This window comes from Branchiostoma floridae, chromosome 13, assembly GCF_000003815.2.
Source record: "Branchiostoma floridae strain S238N-H82 chromosome 13, Bfl_VNyyK, whole genome shotgun sequence".
Lineage (NCBI taxonomy): Eukaryota > Metazoa > Chordata > Leptocardii > Amphioxiformes > Branchiostomatidae > Branchiostoma > Branchiostoma floridae.
Genome location: NC_049991.1, coordinates 6,260,737 through 6,283,423, shown reverse-complemented (window position 1 = coordinate 6,283,423; position 22,687 = coordinate 6,260,737). Strand labels below are relative to the sequence as shown.

At 37.9% G+C, this 22,687-nt stretch overlaps 1 protein-coding gene across 5 annotated transcripts in view; it reads left to right on the top strand.

Moving 5' to 3' along the window:
* The window catches only part of LOC118429193 (delphilin-like), a 34,992-nt gene that overhangs the window by 773 nt on the left and 11,532 nt on the right, over positions 1–22,687 (top strand). For 3 of the 5 annotated variants that reach the window (XM_035839653.1, XM_035839652.1, XM_035839649.1), the window contains exons 2-13: positions 11,544–12,139; positions 13,172–13,326; positions 15,933–16,157; positions 16,645–16,730; positions 17,410–17,479; positions 17,622–17,701; positions 18,229–18,407; positions 18,957–19,027; positions 19,444–19,595; positions 20,043–20,156; positions 20,765–20,844; positions 21,342–22,443. In XM_035839653.1, coding sequence (XP_035695546.1) covers positions 11,546–12,139; positions 13,172–13,326; positions 15,933–16,157; positions 16,645–16,730; positions 17,410–17,479; positions 17,622–17,701; positions 18,229–18,407; positions 18,957–19,027; positions 19,444–19,595; positions 20,043–20,156; positions 20,765–20,844; positions 21,342–22,443 — 2,908 coding nt within the window. In that variant the 5' untranslated portion in view covers positions 11,544–11,545. Of the gene's footprint in view, positions 1–8,621; positions 8,827–11,543; positions 12,140–13,171; positions 13,327–15,932; positions 16,158–16,644; positions 16,731–17,409; positions 17,480–17,621; positions 17,702–18,228; positions 18,408–18,956; positions 19,028–19,443; positions 19,596–20,042; positions 20,157–20,764; positions 20,845–21,341; positions 22,444–22,687 lie in introns of those variants that run through there. The other 2 variants (XM_035839650.1, XM_035839651.1) reach the window with 2 other exon arrangements.

Sequence of the window (22,687 nt, the reverse complement as noted above, 5' to 3'; positions counted from 1 at the left end):
TAATTGACACACAGGCAACACCCTGGAATGCACTACTAGCTTGATGTGCAACCAATCATTTTTTGCTATTTGGAAACCATGTTTTCTTCATTCATACTTTTAGGAAAGAAAAAAAAAAACTGCAAGGTAATTCCAAAAGAAAATAGTGAAAGCTACAAAAATTACAATGACATTATGATTATTTATTGATAAGAACATCACTTTTGAAAGATTGAATGAAGGGAGACTTAAAAGAATGGGTTCCTGATAAAAGATCATAAGCAATATTTCATACCTTCATTTTTTTCATTATTCCAATATTTCTGTCTCTTTTAATAGCATGCTCTATGATAAAAAAATCCATTTTATTTTCTATTGCCAGATACTGTAACTCTTGAAATGTTTGTGTTGCTTTTTTTTCAATTTTTACAGTGTGCTAGTGATCTCATGTTAAAAAATTGCCAATATATGCTACTTCTACTGTACAACAGAATCATTTCAAAGGGGAACTTTAAACATCGCAAAAATCTCTTTAAATCTCCCACCAACACCGACTATGAAAGTAAAAGCATTTACAGTATCAAAATGGAGGATCCCATCTATATTTGTTGTCATCCATCAAACCAAAGAATATCAGTATTTTTGCAACATGAATAATTAAAGTAATGGAGTGGAAAGGTAATCAGTTCAAACAAACGAGTATTGATGACAGTTCATGACAGTTCTTGTTCGGTTTATAATGTAGTGCATAAATCATGAGTTATGATATTTGGTATAATAAATGAAACTTGGATGAATGCAAGAATAGTGTAGTTTGAAAGAATTGATATATGCTTGGACTTAATTAAGTCATGCCAATGCTCGAAATACTGGGTGCATGTGCACCCAGGTGCACCCAAAATTGGAGCTGTGCACCCAATTATTTTCTGTGGGTTTACAATAGGTTAATTTATGTATGTAAAGATATCAAAGTATGCTAGTATACATCATATTCTTGACATCTAAGTGTTAGAAAGATAACAAAAATGTCTGTCATGGTACTTGTTTAAGAATTTGATAGCTTGTAAATAAGTTTTGCTATTAGGTTATTACTAGTACTTAAATTTAAGTGGTGCACCCAAAAAATGTTTGGTGCACCCAATTTTTCAAGCTGGGTGCACCAGTGCACTTAATCCCAAAAATGAATTTCAAGCCCTGCATGCTTATTAGCATGGATGTCTCTGTCTGTCAGTCAGTCTTTACAGATGTAAAGCCTTTGAAGTCGATACATTTTTTAAACATGGTAATTTTGTACTGTATGTTTCTAATATGTATTGTCATAATGAAGTATATTTATACTAAATGGTAACAGTACTTTGTTTGGCTCAGTCCAGAGGTCCTGGGGTAGAGTCCCCTGATGTGCTCAGACGTTGTGCCCTTGGAAAAGACACTGATTTTCTCACAAATTTTCTCACTTCACTCAGGTGAAAATGAATGACCTTAACTCGGTAAATTATAGTCAGTGGATTAAAACAACCCACTATCATCCCTACGGCATTCAGGGCTCAAAATTCATTTTTGGGATTAGGTGCACTGGTGCACCCAGCTTAAAAAATTGGGTGCACCAAAAAATATGTGGGTGCACTACTTAAATTTAAATAACAACTTTAATAACAATAAAACTTACTTACAAGCTATCAAATTTTTAAATAAGTACCATGACAGAAATTTTTATTATCTTTCTAACACTTAGATGTCAAGAATATGATGTATACTAGTATACTTTGATATCTTTACATACATAAACCTAAGAAAATATTTGGGTGCACCCTGTGCACCCACAGAAAATAAATGGGTGCACAGCTCCAATTTTGGGTGCACCTGGGTGCACATGCACCCTGTATTTCGAGCCCTGGCATTTAAACCTATGTATAGAAAGATACATTTGCCCTCTTCGTTGCGTACCCTGCAAACACATGTTTACGCGCGGTGTGCCGTGGAGTGGTAAGTGACATGTGATACGACCATGTTAGGACATGCTCTGAAACATCAGCAAAGAGAAACACGGGCTTGTTTGGTTAAAAAACACGGGCTCTTTGTCATTGTGTAACATGTAACAAGGGTTATAAGACCCCCACAAAGTAAGATACACTTTAAATGTTCCTAATGCTTAATTCTAGGAAGATTTGCAGTGTGCTATTTACCAGTATGTTCTTACAGTAAGGGCTGTTAGAAATAAGTTTAAACATTGTTGTCACTGAAAAATTCTAGCCTAAAGAAGTAACAGTTAAAACTGCCCAAGAAGACCACTTGGGACCAATAAGATATGGTCAATATAGACAGGTGGTCACTATATAGAAAGGATTCTTAATGCTTGTGTCATTGGAAAAAAATTATCTTTTTTGACTATAATTAATGGGCCATCAAAAAGCTCTTGACACAAATATTTTTATGTAGAGGTGGTCACTTATAGTAATTATACAGGTTTGACTATGTGTATATGTACTAGTACACAAAATGCACATAGTCCAGCTCTCGCATGACATTTTGTGATAAAAGAAACAAAATGATTGTATATTTTTCTCTAAATGCACTGCTGTAACAGTGCATCCGCTTTTGACACTGTTCCTACAAAGCTCATGTGTACTTAGTATCTCTGCTGAGATTCGATAAAATTAATTGAGTTAAACATGAATAAGAAAGGGCCAGTGAAGACACTTTAGCTGCATTTTGGTCATTTATTGAATGGGACAAATGCAGTCACTGTGTTGTTTTTCTCGTACTGTCCTCTACATTAGTGCCTAATCAATATTTACTATTCAAAACTAAATAATAGTTTCTAGGCAACCACTGCAAACCACTTCCTCCTGGGTAAACAACAAACATGCCACGGAACAGGACAACACAAAAACAAGAGTTGCCTCTTTGCTCAATACAGAGCTTAGTCAGGAAACTGTAAGATACCAATGTAGTACATAACACAGACAGTATTTATGATAAAATTCAAACATTCAAACACATTTGTGAATGACATGTTTTCCAGATTTCAAAATCAGATAACACGGTATAAAAGAAAGAATTGTAAGACAAAAAGTGCATCAGAATACTGTAAATGCAGAAATGTTTGTGGTGGTTTTCGTGGTGGACACTTCACCGTGAACTTAAAACCACCGGGAATAGTCCTATTTCTGGCTACTGCAAAATTAAATCACAAATTTAAACGCATTTACAGTAGTTTGGCTCTTTGCTAACACAGAAAAGTCTGCTTTGAGTGTCCTTTAGTCGAGAATATTGGACGCTTTGGCCCTTCTTTATCAAGGCCCAACACCTTGGTCAACTCGACCATTATTTATTCGGGTTAGGGTTGAAGTTGGGGGTGGGGTCAGGGTTACTAGTAGGGTTTAACTAAGGGTTGGGAGTTGGACCAGGGTGTTGGGTCCAGTTGGTCTGATTAGCCTAAGCAGTTGGGCTGAGTTAATAAGGGACAAAGTGTCCAACATTCTCGACCAAAAGACACTCAACAAGGCCTTAGTAAACAAAAGGTTTCTGAATGGCTTTAGCCACATGACTTATCCCGTTGTTAAGTACTCTTCTCTCCCCTCTATACCATAAGAGCGCTGAAGTGGCATGTGTTGTCACCCTGTTCAGCTCGAATACACGGTAGCTCCGGCCATAGACGCAGAAGTATTAACGGAAGTTATCCCCCAAAGACAACGCCCTGTCATGCCTATATGACCGCCATATTGGCCAAATATTATTGCGATGAGAACAGCTGGGTGCTTAGTGCCACTTCTGTTAACTGTTGCGTGTGCGGATCGCGTGACGTATTTTCGGCAATCCGACAGGTGGTTCCCGAATTGCTCGCTCTCTTTCCCAGTGTCCTGTAATGTGATAGTTGTGACCTAACTGCTTGAACTGACCAAGTCAAACACTTATTTTTTTACCTAAAGTTAGAAAGGCTGCTTCTGTTTAGGAACAATTGGACATATTTTTGAAAATCTGACAGTTGGTTTCAAAACTGCCTTCTTTCTTTCTTGCTGGTGTCCATGATATGATATAATCTGACTGCTTGATCTGATTGATATAATATATCACTTGTTTTTTGCCTACGGTAAAAAAGGCTTGCATCTTTATAGAAACCATTGGACATATGTTTGAAAATCCAACAGGTGGTTTTAAAACTGCTCTTTTCTTTTCTGAGTTCTTTTCATGTAGTCATTTGCTAACTGACTTACTAGTAAGTTGAATACACATTTTTGACCCATATCAAAACTTATTTTTGACCTATATTAAAACTTATTTTTGACCTACATCAAAACTTATTTTTGACCTATATCAAAAACATCTGGCCTCTAAAACTACTCCTAGGATCTTACTAAGGGATCATGGGACATATTTACAATAATCCAACAGGTGGTTTCTGAATTGCCTGCTCTCCTTCCCAGTATCCTGTAATCCAAGTCTCCTTCCCAGTGTCCCATACTCATATTGTTATGACCTAATATTTTGAATCAAGATGTAGTATAAAAACAGCAGCAACTTGTTAATCGACCAATATCAAAAACAACATAGAAGATGATATACTTATTATAGCAAAAAGGCAATTCTGTGTCTTTTTTAATACCGGTAAGATTGATAACCTAGAATGTGAACAAGGCTAAAATTTTTGCACATTGCTTTGTAGACAATTCTAACAGTGTATTCAGACCTGCTACAAAAATAATTGTTTCTCATACAAAGTAACAGTCCATGCCAACTTTTAAGACCTAAAAATAGAAAAAAACGTCTGTTTCGAGTCTCCGATACATTCCTCATTAGAATTTTCGTGACGCTTCGTTGATCCTAGGTTAAAGTCTTTGACTGTTTGAGAGCTCGTACAGTCCATCCTTTCTTTTTATTCCTGTAATCTCTTTGTCTTTTGAATACCTTTTGTATTGTTCAGTTTTTAAGCTTATTTTGACCCTGGTGCTATGGCGTTCCTAAGGGCTTTAGAAGGGAAGTGGGAAGAATGTATTTCTCCATGCATGATTTTCCGCGGCGTATCGCGTTTCCTACCCTTGGGGCCGGGGCAGAATACAAAACACACAATTGTAGCATTATGCACCTGTTGGCTGGGTCTAGATCTAGAGCTCTCTCCACAATAACAAACATGTTCTGTTTAAAAGGTAGGTTTCGTATAGAGTTCTATACTATATGATAATTTCTGATAATTTTCAATCGGTATAGATGATGTAGAATAGTAGTAATAGATGTTTTAGTTGGAGGTGATGCTGATAGTTTGAAATTTTCTTGTGAGAAATTTTGGTTCAACACCATTGAAAACTTCCATCTGGTGATAGAAGAATTGTGAGAATAGCAATATTGTGGTTTAAGCTAAATATTTTCATCTTGAAATCGTAACTTAGCATTCATATTGTTATAATATTACCTTCACGAAAAAGGTTAATATTAATATGTTTTGGGTAGCATTTGTGTGTGTGTGTGTGTGTGTGTGTGTGTGCGTGTAGTGTGTGTGATAACAAGAGAATGGCAAGATGGAAATCTTCGCCATTGGGGACTAAATTAGATTTAAGGTCCCCCACTCTGTAGTATCTGTTACCTTCTTGGCAAAGGTAATGTCTTTTAGAGCACTTGTATGCATATTTGTGTGCCTATTTGTGTGTCTTTGGTCCACATGATAACTTGAGAAATAGATTTGCCAAAATGCAGTTACTCTTGATAAGCAACTGGATATGATTTTGGAAACAGTATGGTGTTTCAGATAACCATCCAATGTCTTTCATTTGTGACACAGGAGAGATTTTGTTAAAGGGAGTTTTTATATCCTATCTATGAATTAATATAATGCAAAAGGGATCTAGTTGGTGAACAGGTGTATCCTAACTATGAAATAATATGCAAAAATGGTATGAAAACAATTTTTAGCCGTCCAATTTATAGGAAACAAGGATAATACAGTCAAGTTAAGACAAGGATTAAAACAAGCCTATATGGATTGAGGGACATAATTAAAATAGGTTCTCAAGTTGTTTTCCAATTTTTAATACTTACAAAGTGTTTTACTATAATTGCTTTGGTTTAAAAATTTGGTTAAGTTCAAGACCTGGAAGTCGGTACATTTGAATACAACATATTTTGAAGTAAATGTACTGATTGCAAAGTTTTTAGTGTAGTGTAGATATTGGGTACGTGTGTCACTGAATTCAATAATGACTGAAATTGTCACTGTTTTGCTTGTGTCACAATATTGATATATTGATACCCATATTGGATATTCTGTTGTTCTGTTTTTAAACAAATACCAGGCTTGAAAATTCGTGAGAATAACAGTTACTATTTTGTGCAAAAAATCGAAAATTCAATATGAAGTTTATAGTAATTTTGTCATTCAAAGATAACGTTAGATATTCTAACCAAAAATATTCTGAACATCAGCGTGTTTTTCGTCTCTCTTTAGTTCTGAAATCATTCCAAATAATACATAGAATGTACATGCGTACAGTAAGAATATTATTTTGCAGTAACGTTTATGCCCTAGTTTGACATAGACATACATTTTAAATCCATTCCCTTGACAGTTTTTAATGAGTGATCATTATGTTAACATTATGTGTCATCCCAAGAGGCCCCGCAAGTATATAATTGATGATTCACACAATGGGTGTGAAAAGAGGACTTTACCCCGAACTCGACAAACAAAACGTAAACCTTTAACAACCTGGCACGTTGCACTGCATTCCACAAATATTTGATAATCGCGATTGCGTTGTCAAATAGTCCGTTGTTTCCTTGTGGAAGAAAACATTATTTTACAATTTGAGACATCTTACTTTGCAAATATGATAGTCGCTGCATAGATGCTAAGTCGCAGTGTCAATATTTTGCTCATTAAAAGGCCAAGATTAGTACTTCTGGGCTCTGTTACTATTTAGTTTGGTAAATATATCTAAGGTGACTAAAGCTAGGAAATGCCAGTGAATGTTGGTTTTGATGGCTTATGGATTGTGTTCCGACCTAGCTACTACATGTACCTTGACAGGGGATAAGGTAGCCCAGGAAGATAGACATTTGTGTATGGGAGGGAAGCACTTGTCAGAAGAGAGTCAGTTCCATAATTTTGCTGTCAGTTTGGAAAGAGCTTGTTGCTGTATGTAGGGCACAATTGGTACTTGGGTGTTGGCCCTAAACCCAGAGATCCTTGGTTTGAAACCCCTGCTGTGCCGCAATTTTGTACAACACATGTATATTCCACATCACCCTCAGTCCTAAGTTGACTCCTAACTAATTTATTTAATGCTGGTCAAATCGCCCTTCAGTCTTTGGCCGTTGGGCCGTTGGGCCATCCTACCCGCGGTCGGGCTAGCACCTCGGGTCCCTGGCCTTGGGTGATACAGAATACGCCGTGTCGTATTCTATATGTAGAGGAGAAATTATATACCTTGTGACTGTATAATCTATCTTGAACAACTTAGGATAATGCATGGTGACGTTGCTGTAAATATTTGATGAGGGTATTGGCCATTTAACTCTGTGTGAGCCTTTGTTGTTCTCCTCTCGACATAGTTTGGCTGCCACCTTTGGCCTTTACGCATTAGATATGGCGGCTAACAAAAGATGTTTGAAGTAATATTAGGTCACACTTATTTTAGGAATCCATTGATAGGAGAAGAAAAATTAATCTAGAATCTAGTGTTCAATTTGGCTCTAGCCACCAAAACTACAAACAAACTGAAGGTAATCAAGTATATTTTTTTTTACAAAACATGTCATTATTGTTGTTGTGTTGATCAATAAAATGTACAATCGGCAGTGTTATGCTGTTTAAAATTATTACTGCTTTACAACATTGAATTCTTCAGTTTTACTGTCATATTTCAACAAGTTTAAAAGGTTATATTAAAACTATCTACCATATGTTGCCCCAAAACTAATGTGAGGATGCAAATTAAGGAAAAAATTTCATTTTGCAATTTATGGCATGTTACAGTATGTGCAAAAGCTTTTTTTGAATGACAGACAAAAATTGATGCCTGCGCAGATATCATCCATATTATTGAAGAAACACACATTGTTTAGGGCCCTATCCCTGATGCTAGAGTGCTCTGAAGGACTATGAGATCAGCTGACCACGCAGACACATGGTGATAATGTAGCACCCACAGGAGATAATCTGGCTAATGATTGATTATACTCATTTGCATATCTCTATGACACCATACCGTTGGCTTTTCAGTTATGAAATATTGCTGGACTAATTGAAATATCAGTCAAAGATAGTAAATGCAATGAAAATGTACAAAATGAGCAAGTTTTGCTAAATTTACAAGTTTCGCTTGTTTTACTACTTTTAGTAACACTAGTGGCTGTAAAGTCACTGTGTATTTGTAAAGTGCGATTATCTGGGCTTTAGTTAAAAGGCCGGCAAGTGGACCAAAGGTAATTATTTGCGTTCTGGCTTGGCCGTGTTTGACGTTGCATTCTTGTACGCGAGATTCGTGTGCAGGGGGCCGAAACGAGGCATGTCGGCGGGGGGCGTGCAACGGCCTTTGGTCCGAATACGTTTCCCCTGACACGCGGCCGCTACTGTTAGTTCTTTGCGTTTGTTTTGTGACCTTTGTTGACTTTGTCCGACCCTATCATTCGGCTAATATGGGGACAGGGTAGGAAAGAAGGTGTTGGTGGAAGACGCACACATTATGTAAACTGGTACGCCCTGAGTAAAGAAGCTGTAAATCACTGAGCATTCTCGGCTGTTGTTGTGCGAGTTTTTGCATCGTTTAGAAGTGCCATTAACATGGAAATGGGTGAATCTCAAGCAGCCACAGGTGATTAGACAACTTAGTTCAGGGACTGGTTAGATTAACCAAGGTAAGTACATTTGTCAAAGTTTTCATAGAGTGATAGACTGACTTAAAATTTACCGTGATTGTTTTGTCCAGCTGCATACAGGAGTTGGCTTATTCTTGTAACAGTTATATTCAAATTTCTACAAGAAGCATATTTGTGCCTAAATCCAAGTTGAAGAATGTCATACAAGAATTTTTAAGCTTGATATACTGTATGTTTTTAGAAAGATTAATGTTTAACTGTTGTGACTAGAACTGTCAGTTCATAGTATCACAAAACAAAAAGAAAATACATTTTTTGTTAATAAGAATAATAAGAATGTTCATATTGATATATAAAATCTAAGCTAGATGGATATGAAATGGCATATCCAGACATTGTGGAATGACAGTGTAAATATGACACTGATACCCTTCGGCCCATTGTGTAACCTGGGGTCATTATATATTCATGTATCACATCAGGCGACATTACTGAGTAGGTCCTCAAAATTATTCCATTGTTGACAAACAGCCTATTGAAAAGGCAATATTGTGTTCTTCTTTTTAAAGTTCCAAAATGACATCAAGAAAGTCCTAAATTAAGATAATGAATCTTTTCTTTTTAATATAAAGTTTCACACTCTGACAGTATTTCTTTTTAATGATGTAACTTTACATTTTGATAAAGTCGAATCCTTTTTCGTTGAGGAAAGATGCTTTAATTTATCTTTCATGTTGTCCTATATGTTAAGATAACAATGAACTAATATTAGTAATAAGCTTGTTCCTGATTTGCATATTTTGTCAAAACTGCCCAAGAAGACCACTCAGGGCCAGGGGCCAATAAAATGTGGCCAGATGGTCACTCTTGATTATTTCTTAAAGGTGTCAATGGGGGAAATAATTTAAGCTATAAGGGACCATAAAAAATTTAGTTAAACCAGAAGATCCTTATAAGAGATGGTCACTCATACAGGTATACTAACAGTAGGGTTCAAGCTCGGACCAACTGACCAGTCTAACTTAGGACCTTTAAGCCTAGCTGGTGGTGCGTTAGGTTAGTGACCTGGCAAGCCAGGGTTTAAACCTATATTAGCGGCCACCTTTTCATAGCGGCCACCTGGCCATTGTGGTCACTTTTTGTTTGTCCCTTGGATTTTTCCCATTGACCTTAACACTCTAAGCAGCCTGAACTGTCCAACGCAGCCACAGCCACACTATTTCCGGTCCTGTAGATATAGATTGTCCAATGCAACCATACAGCGGCTGTATGTCACCCCGCGCCAGGTTTAAAATCGTAGTTTGCGAGGATTTGGAGTTCACGACAGGGTCATTTGGGCGGTCAGAGGAAGGTACGCATGCCTTGAATGTAAGATCGAGTCGTTGTTGGCAAATTTACCAACATAATCATTTTCGGTACTTAAATTTTGAAATGATCGAGACAATGTTACTTGTTGAGAAAGATTATTTGGTACTGAAATCATTTGTAATTGTAGCTTATTGCTCAGTCAACTGAAGCATTTTCTCTATTGTGGCCCGGTGACCTGTCTATAGTGGCCACATTTCTCCAGTCCCTTGAGTGGGCGCTATAGACAGGTTTGACTGTATGGAATTATGGAAAATATACATTGCCAATACATTATTATCCTGTATTACTGATTTTTTTGCTACTTTAAAGCCCTTAAAAGAATTTGGACTTTGTAACTGGCATGCCAAATACTTCATCCCTGACCCTTACACTGTCCTTGTGACCCTTGACCTCCTTACAATACTTTACCAGCAGCCAAAGTACCTGACTTTTATTTGTTCTGTCCAGAGGATCAATACAATAAACAACACTGTAGAGACACAGCTGTGATTGTGCTATAGAGGACTCAAAAGGTGCTTTGAACATCTATTTGCTGCATCTCTTACTACCATTAACTGTTATAAGGACATAACTATTTGATGAATTCAAAAAGTGGCATCAGTGTGGCATAATGGTAGGGTGGTTGGCCCAGAACCTTGAGGTGCTGGGTTTGAATCCCCTGAAATTGTCCCTAATATTGTGCCCTTGGGAAATGCACAAACTTCTTTAATGACAGGTGAAAATGAGTAGATGTAATGCTTAAGTCCTCCTTTATCCCCTGGGTAACCTATATCCGTTGCTTTTAAAAACATAGTATTTAGGGATATCACGTTAACGGACGTTGATTTAAAATTGCAATATTTTTAGTGCATTGCATGCAGCTTAAAACAACCACTCGTCGACTTGATGTGCCTAAATGCACTGTTTTGAAAAACAACGAATATAGGTTACCCCGCGGATAAAGGTGAACTACATGTAGCGTTACCTAATAGCCTCCGAGTCGGTTCTTTCAGATAGCATGTTAAATGGAGAGCCATACCTCGATCTGTTGATGCTTGAATTCAAAAAGTGGCATCAGTGTGGCATAATGGTAAAGTGGTTGGCCCAGAACCCTGAGGTCCTGGGTCTGAATCCCCTGACATTGTCCCTGCTGGTAAAAGTACCCACAACACAAAGTTTTATCAAAAAAAGATTAGGGGTCCATCCCAGTGTGAGTGGATAAAAAAATCTATCTAGATATGCAGCTTGTACGTACTAGTATACTGTTCAGTACAAACCTGGTGTGGTATGCCATAAGACAGTTTGCCTGATGAGGTATCAAAATCATGACGATATGTCAACACTTTCTTGAGTTTTTCTCTTTCAAAGTTTTAGCGAGATTCTAACTGCCATTTTTTCTGTTTCTACAGGAATGAAAATGACTAGTAACGAAGGTTGGCCCGAAGCCTTTGGCTTCCGGATCGAGGGAAATGTGCCATGTTACATCGTCGCCGTGTCCGACAAGAGCCTCGCCCAACAGGCGGGGCTCCAGCCCGGCGACCAGATCGTCGAACTCGACGGACACGATGTCACCATGATGTCGCGGGAGGGCATCATGGCGCTTGCGAAACACTGCGAGCAAGTACCCCCCAGCTTGGGCGTGATCTCGAGAATCCGACATTTAGAACTTGTGCCAGACCTAAAGGGAAACTACGGAGTTCTGTTTCGCGGCACGGGTCCGGTCTACGTGCAAGGTGTCGCAAAAAGTAGTCCCGCTGTACATGTTGGACTTAAACCAGGAGACATGCTCTTAGAAATCAACGGGGTCTCGATACGACACATGGACGCGGCCAACCGGATGATTCGAAACGGACGCGACGTGCTGCGGTTAGCGATCATTCCCGGACAGGGCGGGAAGCAGGGCGTGAGTGCGCCACCAGCCGTGATGCAGTCACCACGAGAGCCCGGAACTAGGAGTGACCGGAGCATCAGAAAACACAATAAAGCTGTCAACTTCTTTACAAAGGTTTGTTCTTAGATTATTAAAAGTTCCAAAAAAGGAGTAAAGAACAGGACTTATTGTGTTTTTCTTATTTTTTATATAATCTCAGTCATTTTGTAGACAAGTGTCACTGAAAGTTTCAAAAACATATAAGAATGATATCTAAAAAAAGAAGTACTGAAGTTTCTTGATTGTTGATTTATTCTCACATCACAAAAATTGTTTTTCTTCTTTTTCAGTTTAGAAATGATTTCGGAAAATAGTATCACTCTCAAGAATGTGGTACAATTTTTCGGTGGAATTTCTTGGTCTTTTTATCTAGCAGACGTAGAGAAAATTTAAACGAGAATTACATAAAATTTTTCAAACATCACTCAGTGACATGTTCTTAATGAGGGAATGATTCTAGAAGTTTCCAACATCCTGGACTGAATGGATCCAAAGCTATTACACCAAATATATATCTCAGGGTCCAAGGTCAGGTCAATGTCATTACATTGTCGTGACTCCGGTACATTGTCGCTGAACAGGAATAGCCACAGATTACAGTTGGTAAGGTGCTGTCACTAGGGTTACCTCCTGTATTTCCTGACAAATTCAAATTCCTAACATTACTCACTCAGAGCTTTGTTAAAAAGTTCCACATGTTGGTAGCTCTTGATAGTAATGTACTCAGGGTTTGTTGTACCGAAGATGTTGAAATTTAAGGATACAGGTTATGTCTTTTTTTATTTCAACTTTTTGTTTGCTGTTCAACACGCCCAACTAGCCATCAGAAAGGGCTAGCCCTGCTGACAGAGACAGAAACAACTGTAAATGCAGAAATGTTTGCGTTGGTTTTATATTTGCGGTTTTCACCGTGGCCACTTCACCGCAAACTTAAAACCACTGTGACATTTATCCATTATAGTAGTATACATGACTACAGTCTATAGCGCTACCGCAAATTCAAAACCACTGCAAAGACTCCATTTTTTCTGCTACCGTTTAAGTAAATTTCCACGAAATTAAATGCATTTGCAATAAATTCTCAAACTATTTTAATTCCCCTTCCAGGTGAATGTGGTGCTAGAAGAAGACCCTGAAAGGAAGGAAGAGTTGATGCAGTTGTTACGGGACTATGCCACAGACAAGAACGTGGAAACGTTCGGCACGGCGTTGGCCTTCTTACTCACCAAGCCTGCACATAGGAAACTGCTCAGCGACATTAGGTAAGGCAGTTAAAGAAAATGAGTGAAACGTATTGTATGTATGGTAAAAGAGTGCAAGAATGATGAGAGTCAAAGAGGTATTGATGTATGTTTAGGACATAATTGATAGATGGAATGATAATTTGAAGGATGTATGGAGATTGAAGGATAGAGAGATGGAAGAATAGATAGAAGGATGGAGGGATGGAAGGATAGAGAGATGGAGGAATAGATGGAAGGATGGAGGGATGGAAGGATAGAGGGATGGAAGGATAGAGAAATGGAAAGATAGAGAGATGATGGAATGAGTAATTGAAGGATAGAGAAATGAAAGCCTTTTAGGACAGAGATAGGGATAGGAAGGATAGGAAGATGGAAGGATAGAGAGATGGAAGGAAAGGTTGAAGGATAGATGGAAGAATAGGGAGATGGGATAGAGAGATGGAAGGATAGATGGAGGGATAGAGAAATTGAAGGATAAATTGAAGGATAGAAAGATGGAATGATAAATGGAGGGAATGAGAGATGAAAGAATGGATGGAAGGATAGATGGAAGGAAAGAGAGATGGAAGGATAGAGAAATGAAATGGTAGATAATTGCAAGTTAGGATACAGACTTAGATAGAATGATACAGATGTAAAAGGATAGAGATACATGCATGAAACATGAGTTATTGAGAGATAAAGGGATAGAGAGATGGAAGGATAGAGGAAGGAAAGATAGATGGAAGAATAGATAGAATGAAATATGTGTATAGGAGAATAGGTAACAATAGGTAACAGTAACAGTTGAATAATTCTGTCACACAAGTGCACGATGTAAGTACTAGATAGAAAATGACATGTTACATGTAAACCCCTATAAAGTATGCACTTGGGATTGTGTAATATCCCAGGTAGAAAATATATCATCTTTTACAAGAATAACAAGGTCATAACAGCAAGTAAACGTGACACTATGGTCTCCCTTGGGACTATTATAGCTAATGAAATTACAGTCTCGCTCATTTAGTATGCATAGTGAGTTGATGCTCATTTGATATATTAATGCAAATAGCAGCTTATACAGCTCACCCGGTCGAAAACTGACTTGTTAGGTTAGGTGAAAAGTCCGCTAACACCTTGCGTCGTAAAATGGCACAAAAATTTTATTACCTTTCAGTTTCAGACTTAAGTTTCACAGGAAAATGTCAGCCTCTTTCGTAAATTATGAAATAAGGTCTCAACCTGTATGCCCTCAAAATTGCCGGTAGAAAAATGCCACGCAACAATCAAGAAATAACTATTGTCCCGTGGGACGTTGTGTCACTTCTTAGCAACAACGTAATACTGCGAAAGGTCATTCTTTTTTATTTGGTGACACCAAAAGTGCCACGATGCTATTCTATGAACAAAAGTGGCCTCTAATGTTATAATAAGCTGTACATATGGATTACATATGAATGAAACTGGCAAGGAAGAATTATCGAAAATGGGGGACAAAAAGGATGAACTGAATTGAACATAGGTGTGGTATAATAACCATAGAGGGACTGTCATAGACCTTAGACAAAAGGGACAATCATGAATTTTTGATGAACTGAAGTAGGACGTCAAATCCTTTGACACACGCGGACAGGATGCCGTCTTAATAACATAGGGAAAGAAGGAATGATGGCGGCCAAGAAGGCTCGCAAATTCAAGATGGTTCCTCGGCTCGAGGTTGGGAGAAAAATCGCTTCGCATGGAAAAGGGTAGGGTTGGTGGCTTGTTCTAACTTGTAGTTCAAAGTCATTGTTGTGAGGGCACAGCTCAGCTGTTGCTGGTATCAGCTGACAGAGAACAATTGTGCTCAAAGCCTGGTACATAGAATCTATTGTCATCAGGTGGAAAAATGCCTGTAGGCTATATTGATATGTTTTCTATGATTTATAATGTTACTCAGACTTGAAAACTTAGTGTGGTTGAACATGTTTGCTGACATAGGAACTTTGTCAATTCTTGAATATATTGTAGGATAGTTTTTAAGATTTTATTTTCTTCTAGATGGGATACTCGATATGCCATAATTTGATATTATGCATCACACACACACGTTACACGTAAAGTTACACATACACATAGTTTGGCTTTACACAAAAATCTAATGCCCATCATGCTTTTGTGAATATCTACAGTATATCATCCACCTCAAGTTTTTATTATGATCTGATAACTGAAAATGTAGATATTAAGAATTTCATCATTAGTCATGATTATATTCACCTATTTCTGAACCAGACATGTTACACATTTTTCATACTATTTTGATTTTCGTGTTTTGTAGGAGTAATTGTTACACTTAAAAATGCACTTATTATATATAAACAGTTTATCTTTTTATTTGAATAGGAAGCAGCCTGAATAAAAAAGTCTAACTGGAAATTTTGACTCCACTGCCTAGCTACACCCCCCTCCCTTCAAAGGCTAGGGTTGACATGTTTTCTTGGATAGGTCTCATTTTTTTTCCCTCTAGGCCTTAGATGTACAATATTATATTAATTCCTTGAACCTTTTCCCAAAACTAAATTTTGAGCCCTGGTAATTACACATTTGGTATTTTGATACTTGTGTATATGGATAAATGAATTTTTTATTTTTTGTTCCAGGATATTTGTCCCCCAGCGGCACCGCGGCAGGTTTGACTACCTGGTGTCCCAGGACATGTTGACCCTGCGGAGGGAGGTCATCCGCGAGCTGGAGCAGCGCGGGAGGGACAACAAACCCTCCTGGGACTCGTCCACGGTCTCCTCCCGGGGTTCCAGCAGGGGGTCGTCTCGCCCGTCCATCCTCCCCTCCCCACAGAAGGAAAGGAAGTTGTCTTGGAAAACAAGGTAATTTGATTTATGAAATAAAATGACAGCTCAATACAAAATGTACGTACAATGTAGACTTGTTCCATTTTTTTTTTCATTTGAGGGAGGCAAAGTTGATGTCAGCTTGTAAGATATCTCATTCTATTCTGTGTAATAAAAACTGTGCTTTTGGTGTGTTTGTGCATGTGTGTGTGTGTGTGTGTGTGTGTGTGTGTGTTTGTTTGAGTTGGTGTGTGTTCAGAGTTGTTCGAGTGCCCTGTCAGTAGTGTGGCAGGAAGTGAGAGGGAGGATGACTGTTAGTAGTGGTCAGGGTGGGCAAACTGACAGGAAGTCAAGTTCAGAGGTGATGCCATGGCTTCTCATGGCTTATTTTTTTAACCTTAAATCCATTTATAATCAGAAAAAAAATGATATGGCCATGTGTAATACCTTATTCAACTATAAGAATTATTATGAAGACTGAAAACATCATTTTGACCTGATATCCATAATTTGGTTCTTGCAGGACTGTTGTTGTAGAAAAGGGACAGGCCAGTTTTGGGTTTGTTCTGCGAGGTCACTCACCTGTCTACATCGAGAGCATTGAGCCAGGTAGGGTCATTCATATGATTTGATTTTTTTATTGCATTTTGTCAAAACAGGTGCAAATTTTTCTTTCACATTTTGTCTCATTACATATTTATTACATTTAGTTTGTTACAACTGGTATCTTTTAATTTCTAATTTGTGTTATGATATTGTGGCAAGTTTTGGTAGAACTTTTCATATACTTGAGTATGCTTTAAGTGAACAATTTAGTCTTTTGCAACAATTATTTTCTTGTCTAAAAACCTGTTTTTGGATTTCCTATTGTCCTATTCAACAATCTTTTTAGGAGCTGAAATAATGATCCTATATTATCTCGCATTCGTGTTTTTCTAGATGGAAATGTATACGTGACAATGTATGCTTGACTGCTCAAAAGGTCACTCAGTAGAAAGTGTCCCTGACAATTGTTTTCTAACGTATGTTTGTCCTCATAGGAATACTAGACTTAACGTAATTTGATACATTAATCATTATATTTTTAAGCATTAATTGCTCAATCATGTTTTGTCAGCTTGGAAAAGTTGTAAACTCTGTTTTGAGCTGAAGTGCCTTAAATAAAATGTATATTTTTTTTTTGCTTTCCAAAAACCATTCATACCAAAGATTATTGTCATTAGGCTAAGCTATCCATTTATTAATAGATATGATGATTTGAAAATTCTTTGCTGTTTTCTCGCATAAGGGAGTGCATCGGACAGAGCAGGGTTGAAGGTGGGAGACCATCTTCTTAGGCTGAATGGGCTGGATGTCAGGTAGGAACTTCAAGAATTGTCACTTGTTATCTTAAGACCAATTATAAATTCGTGTATAAGAATTAGCATAGAAGCAATGGAGTAAGTTGAAAAATTCATGCTCTTCTTTTAAACTAATTGGTTGACTTTCTTGCCCTACCAGCTCTGCCACTCATAAGAAAGTCATCACACTACTACAGGGCAGTGGCAGTAAGCCTACACTGGTGGTGGGAGTGAAGAAAGGTTGGTATTGCCTCAGTCTTTGGAAAAAATATTATGTTTTGCTTATTTTCCTCATAATATATTTTCTTTAAGTTTTTCCCTTGATAACAAACCACTATACAGAAAATGCTTTACTATAACAATATCTTGAGATCTGTTACGGAGAAGGGAAGCTTTCCTGACATGTTAATAAAAATAGTGTGACATTTTCACGGTCAACAAAACAGAAATGTTATATTTACAATCTGTTCAAAGTAGACCTGCAAAGTTGACATCCTATATGACTTACTGATGATAAATTCTACAATCAACAAACCATTTAACTATACAGTTTTGTCTTTTAGTCTTTATGATTGTTTACTTAATGTTTTCATTTTCTTGGTATTTACCTCTGATCTCTTATCATGCAATGATGTAACTTTATTTTTCTTTCATTTTTTTGTAATTTTTTATACCTTTCCATTGCATCTCTTGAGGACACAAAATTGAGTTTGATCATAAATGGTCAATAGCATAACTTTCACTTTGTCAAAACACTTTCATAATAGGACAAGAGAGAAAATCGAGTGACGACAGGAAGAGCATCTCGTCTGCGTCATCGCTGCCAGCGCGTCTGTCATCCGGGAATCGCTCACCGAGCGTTTTGTCGCTCTCGTCCGTCACGTCTTCCCTGTCCTCACAGCAGGTGACTGAGATTGTCAGGGATGGCAGGACTTTCAAACAACAGGTACGGGTTAAAGTAAAGTACTAGTCATTCTGGATCAAAATTACATAAGTTTGACTGAGGCCACGTTGATTCGTTTAAATGGGCGTTTGCATGTGTCAATTTTGGTCTGTTTAAAAAAAAGTATTGGTCTGTATGCCATGTTCTGTGTGTTTAGTAGTTTAGTTAGCCTTCCTGACCAACTATAGATCTCATAATAAAGGCAGCTTTCTTTGCCAAACTTTACTTTCTAATTCACAGGCTTGTACAAGTTTTGGGGTTCCCAGAGGATGTCAATGAAATTAACATACAATCAAATCAACATAGTTTTTTTTTCTTCAAATTTACAACTATCCAACTTCAATCAAGTAATGTGCAATCCACTGCTTACATGTATGTGGCATCACGTTATGCAGACAGATTAAGTGACTCGGTAGGTACTGAAAACAAACAAACTGAATCATAAGTAGCATAAAGTCTATGGCAGTCCCCGTCTCTCTTAAGTGAATCAAGTGTCATTAAAAAGGGAAAGTATGACTATTATCTAGATGAAGATGAAACTTTTCTTTTCAGATGGAACACCTGCTGACCCCTTCTGAGAAGCACCAAATCAAAGCCAGCTTGAAGAGATACAAGGACACCAGGTATATCTTTAATCCTCCCAGCATAAAGCAAGAAGTAAAATTTGCATTGAATGTGCCATTGAATAACTGGCCAGTAGACCTGAGATCTAGAGGTCACAGGTTCAATCTCAGCATATATGGCTGAATGGTATTACCTTACTTTTAGGAAAAGGCACTTAACATGAAATTCCTACCTTCAACCAGGTGTAAAAATGGTTACCAGACTTTGGTTGAGGAGGTAAAGGCAGTGGAAGGAATCGGACTGGTCTGTCTAGTGGAAAAAAGTGCTACACAAAATTCTGTATCTGTATCTATATTGCCGGTATAACTGCCCTTCGGCATAACACATCAGCTTCAAATTAATGAAAAATTCTGTATGATTTGGAAAGATTTGAAATATGTCAAGTTGATGAAAAATGCTTATTCATTTTCATCAGGAATGCTGACAGATTGATCCAGGAGGTCTACCCAGTGCTGGACACCCCAGCTAAGGAGAAACTGTGGGGTTACATCATCCGACTACTGCCTACTGAAGAACAACATGTCTTCAGCAGTAAGGTTCTTACTGTCAAGACTAGTCAGATACCAGGTAAAAATGTCAAATGCGTTTTACTACAAGAGAGAATCAAGTCATTTGGAAATTTCAAATTTGGAAATATGAATGCAAGTCACACTTGACATGAATAAATTTTTCCAGAACATTCTAGAATTTTTTCCAGAATTCTATTTGTAATATTTCTCATTGTTATTGTCATATAAAATGTCTCATTGTCATGTAAAAAAGCATTTAAACAGTGTGTTAGAGTAATGGAAGGCTTTCATTGCAATATCATAACTTTCAGCACTAAGGAGAGCACCTTTGACAAAAATGTTGTTCAGCTGAAATTTCATTTATTCCTGCCTTTTTGATTGCTTTCAACTGCTTTTATACCCTTTTTTTTTGCTTAATGATGTTTTGAAGTGAAATGAAATATAATATTCCTTACCGAATAGCAATTACTCAAGCAACTGGATATGATATTATTCCTCACACTAGATAAACATGACACTAACGAGGATGAAAACGGGTACTCTGATCAGGCCGACGATGATTCACACGCTAGTGAATCCATTCACTTCAACACCACTGACGATGACTCATTTTCGCACAGTGAGCACTTCTCTGCTGTTTTTGGTGACGCCTCAGGGGCTCGCCTAATAGTATAGTGTGCGTTCGTTTGACAAGAATTCCCAAAATCCCGCAGGCATGTCAGGCATTTTTCCTAATTATTTTGATCCTCACCATCAGTTGGCATCTTAGACTCTAGATAGCATGCGTTTTATGTTTTCATCACTATGCCATACTATTTTTAGAAAACACCTGGAGGTTTTTTCTTCCTTTTCTTCCTTTTTCCACTTCTATCACTATCTTAGTTTGACATTTACTCATGTATAGTATACTGTAAATACCTTTTTTTTGTACGAAAATTTCACAGCCTGAGAAAATTTAGATTGTTCTCAGAACTAAATGTTCACGGTGAACAAATTATTTGTTATCGTCACCAAGACCAATTATTTCTTTATTCGGTAATGATAAGTCCAAATTACAGTCATCGCCATGAAAGCAGTGAACATAAAAGTTATTTGTAAAATCAGGAATTACAGCGTATTCCTATTGTCTGTATGACACTTGTGACATTGTATAACAAGAGGATTATACAAGGTATTATTGTTTACTACCAACAAGTATCAATATTTTTTATTTCTATTTTTTTTTAGTTGAAGAAGCTGCTGATCTGTTGGTCAACAAGTCACTTGACCTCCCAATTGAAAGGTCAGAGGGAGATGGTACATCTATGGTATGTAATAACTAATAATAATAATAATTATGCTATCAACCAAGATACCCTCTTACCATCTATGTACCCCTTATTCCTCCCTTTAATTACCTCTGTGTATGGAGGTTTTGTTTCAGTGTGCATTAGAATGGTTTGTTTGCACGTGCTAGGTACATCAGGGACTCTGACAGGAAGTTAGGTCAAAGGTCCCAGAAGGACTCAAAATAGGTTATCTCATTTCCTGTTTCCAGTTTCCTGCTATCCATGTCTATTGCACACTGACAACTGGTTGAAATAATGCAAGAAAGTCAACATCAAGAATAAGACAAGAAGAAAACTAGAAATATTTCATGATATATAAAATCTTATGATTTCTTCTTTATGCTTGTTATACCTTGCATACGTAACAGAATACATGTAGCATTTCAAGTATTGCTAGCTATGTTTAACACAAATGATTTGTGTTTTTTTTCAACACATATTATTGACAGACGATATTTTGGGTTTTTCCAATCCAGCAGGGCTCCCCTGCCCACAAGAAACTTGGACCAGTCCAGAGTGAAAAGACAAACTCAGTTGATATGGACAAACCAAACCAATCCCTATCTGGGGGTGTTACAGCAATAGAGGCAAACCAAGAGGAAAGCAGACCAAACCACTTTGTTGAGAGGGATGAACAGGCTACTGAATACAGGCGACCTTATGAAACGGACAAATATGGTCATGGACTAGACCAACAACATCCAAACAGGGGGCATGATGATGATGATAATGTATTTGTAAGAGGGAATGGAACAGACCACTACAGAGATAGGGGTGTTTACAGTGATCATGCCAACAGGACTGTTGACGGACCAGACCAACAGCAAAAGAGGTATGGACACCGTAGGCAGAGTTCTGAGCCAATTCAGTATTATGAAAATGGAATCCAACATTTACCCGAAAGAGGTGGAAGTTTCAGAAGATCAAACCATTCTCACCGTAGGGAAGCTTCTATGGATTTCGGATACGATCGCAAGGACAGACCAAACCATTACGACGACAGGGAGAGACAGGATCATGTTGGGTACAGGCATCCTGATGGACTAGACTATTACGATGATAGGGTTGGTCAGGACAGCTACAGGCACAGGCAATATGATGGATCTGATCACTATCAAGACAGGGGTGGACAAGTGGATTATAGGTACTCGAATGGACCAGACAACTATCAAAGCAGGGGTGATGACTATAATGATAGGTATATCCAACCTGATAGGCCAGAGTATTATCAGGATGGGCATGACCAATATGACCCCCCATATGGCCAACAAAATGGACCAGTCTATCATGATGATAGTGGCTATCAAGATGACTATAGGCAACACAATGGAACAGACTACTATGAAAGCAGGGGTGATCAGGACCAAAGGTACAGGCAGTACAATGGAGTGGACCAGTATTCGAACAGGGGAGATGAAGATGACTACAGGTACAGGAGGCAGGGTGGATCAGACTATTATGAAGATAGGGGTGATCAGGACTACTATGATGACAGACAGCCAAGACGGACAGACTACTATGAAGAAAGGGGTGGTCAGGATCACTATGGCTACAGGAGTGAGGGACAATATGGCTATGGTAAGTCTTGTCCATACCAAAATACATGATTGTCATGGTACAGAACATGTCTGAATGGTTGAATTCCTTGAGCAAGTAAGGTAGCATGGTGTCATTGTGGTTAGGGTTATTGACTCATAACGTGGCGGTACTGAGTTCTGTGGTCGAGTGGTTAGGATTTTGTGCTGTCATTGCCAAGGTCTGGGTTTGATTCACAGTGTGTGGGAACCTTCTGAAACACGAGGCAAGTAGAGCAGTCTCCTGG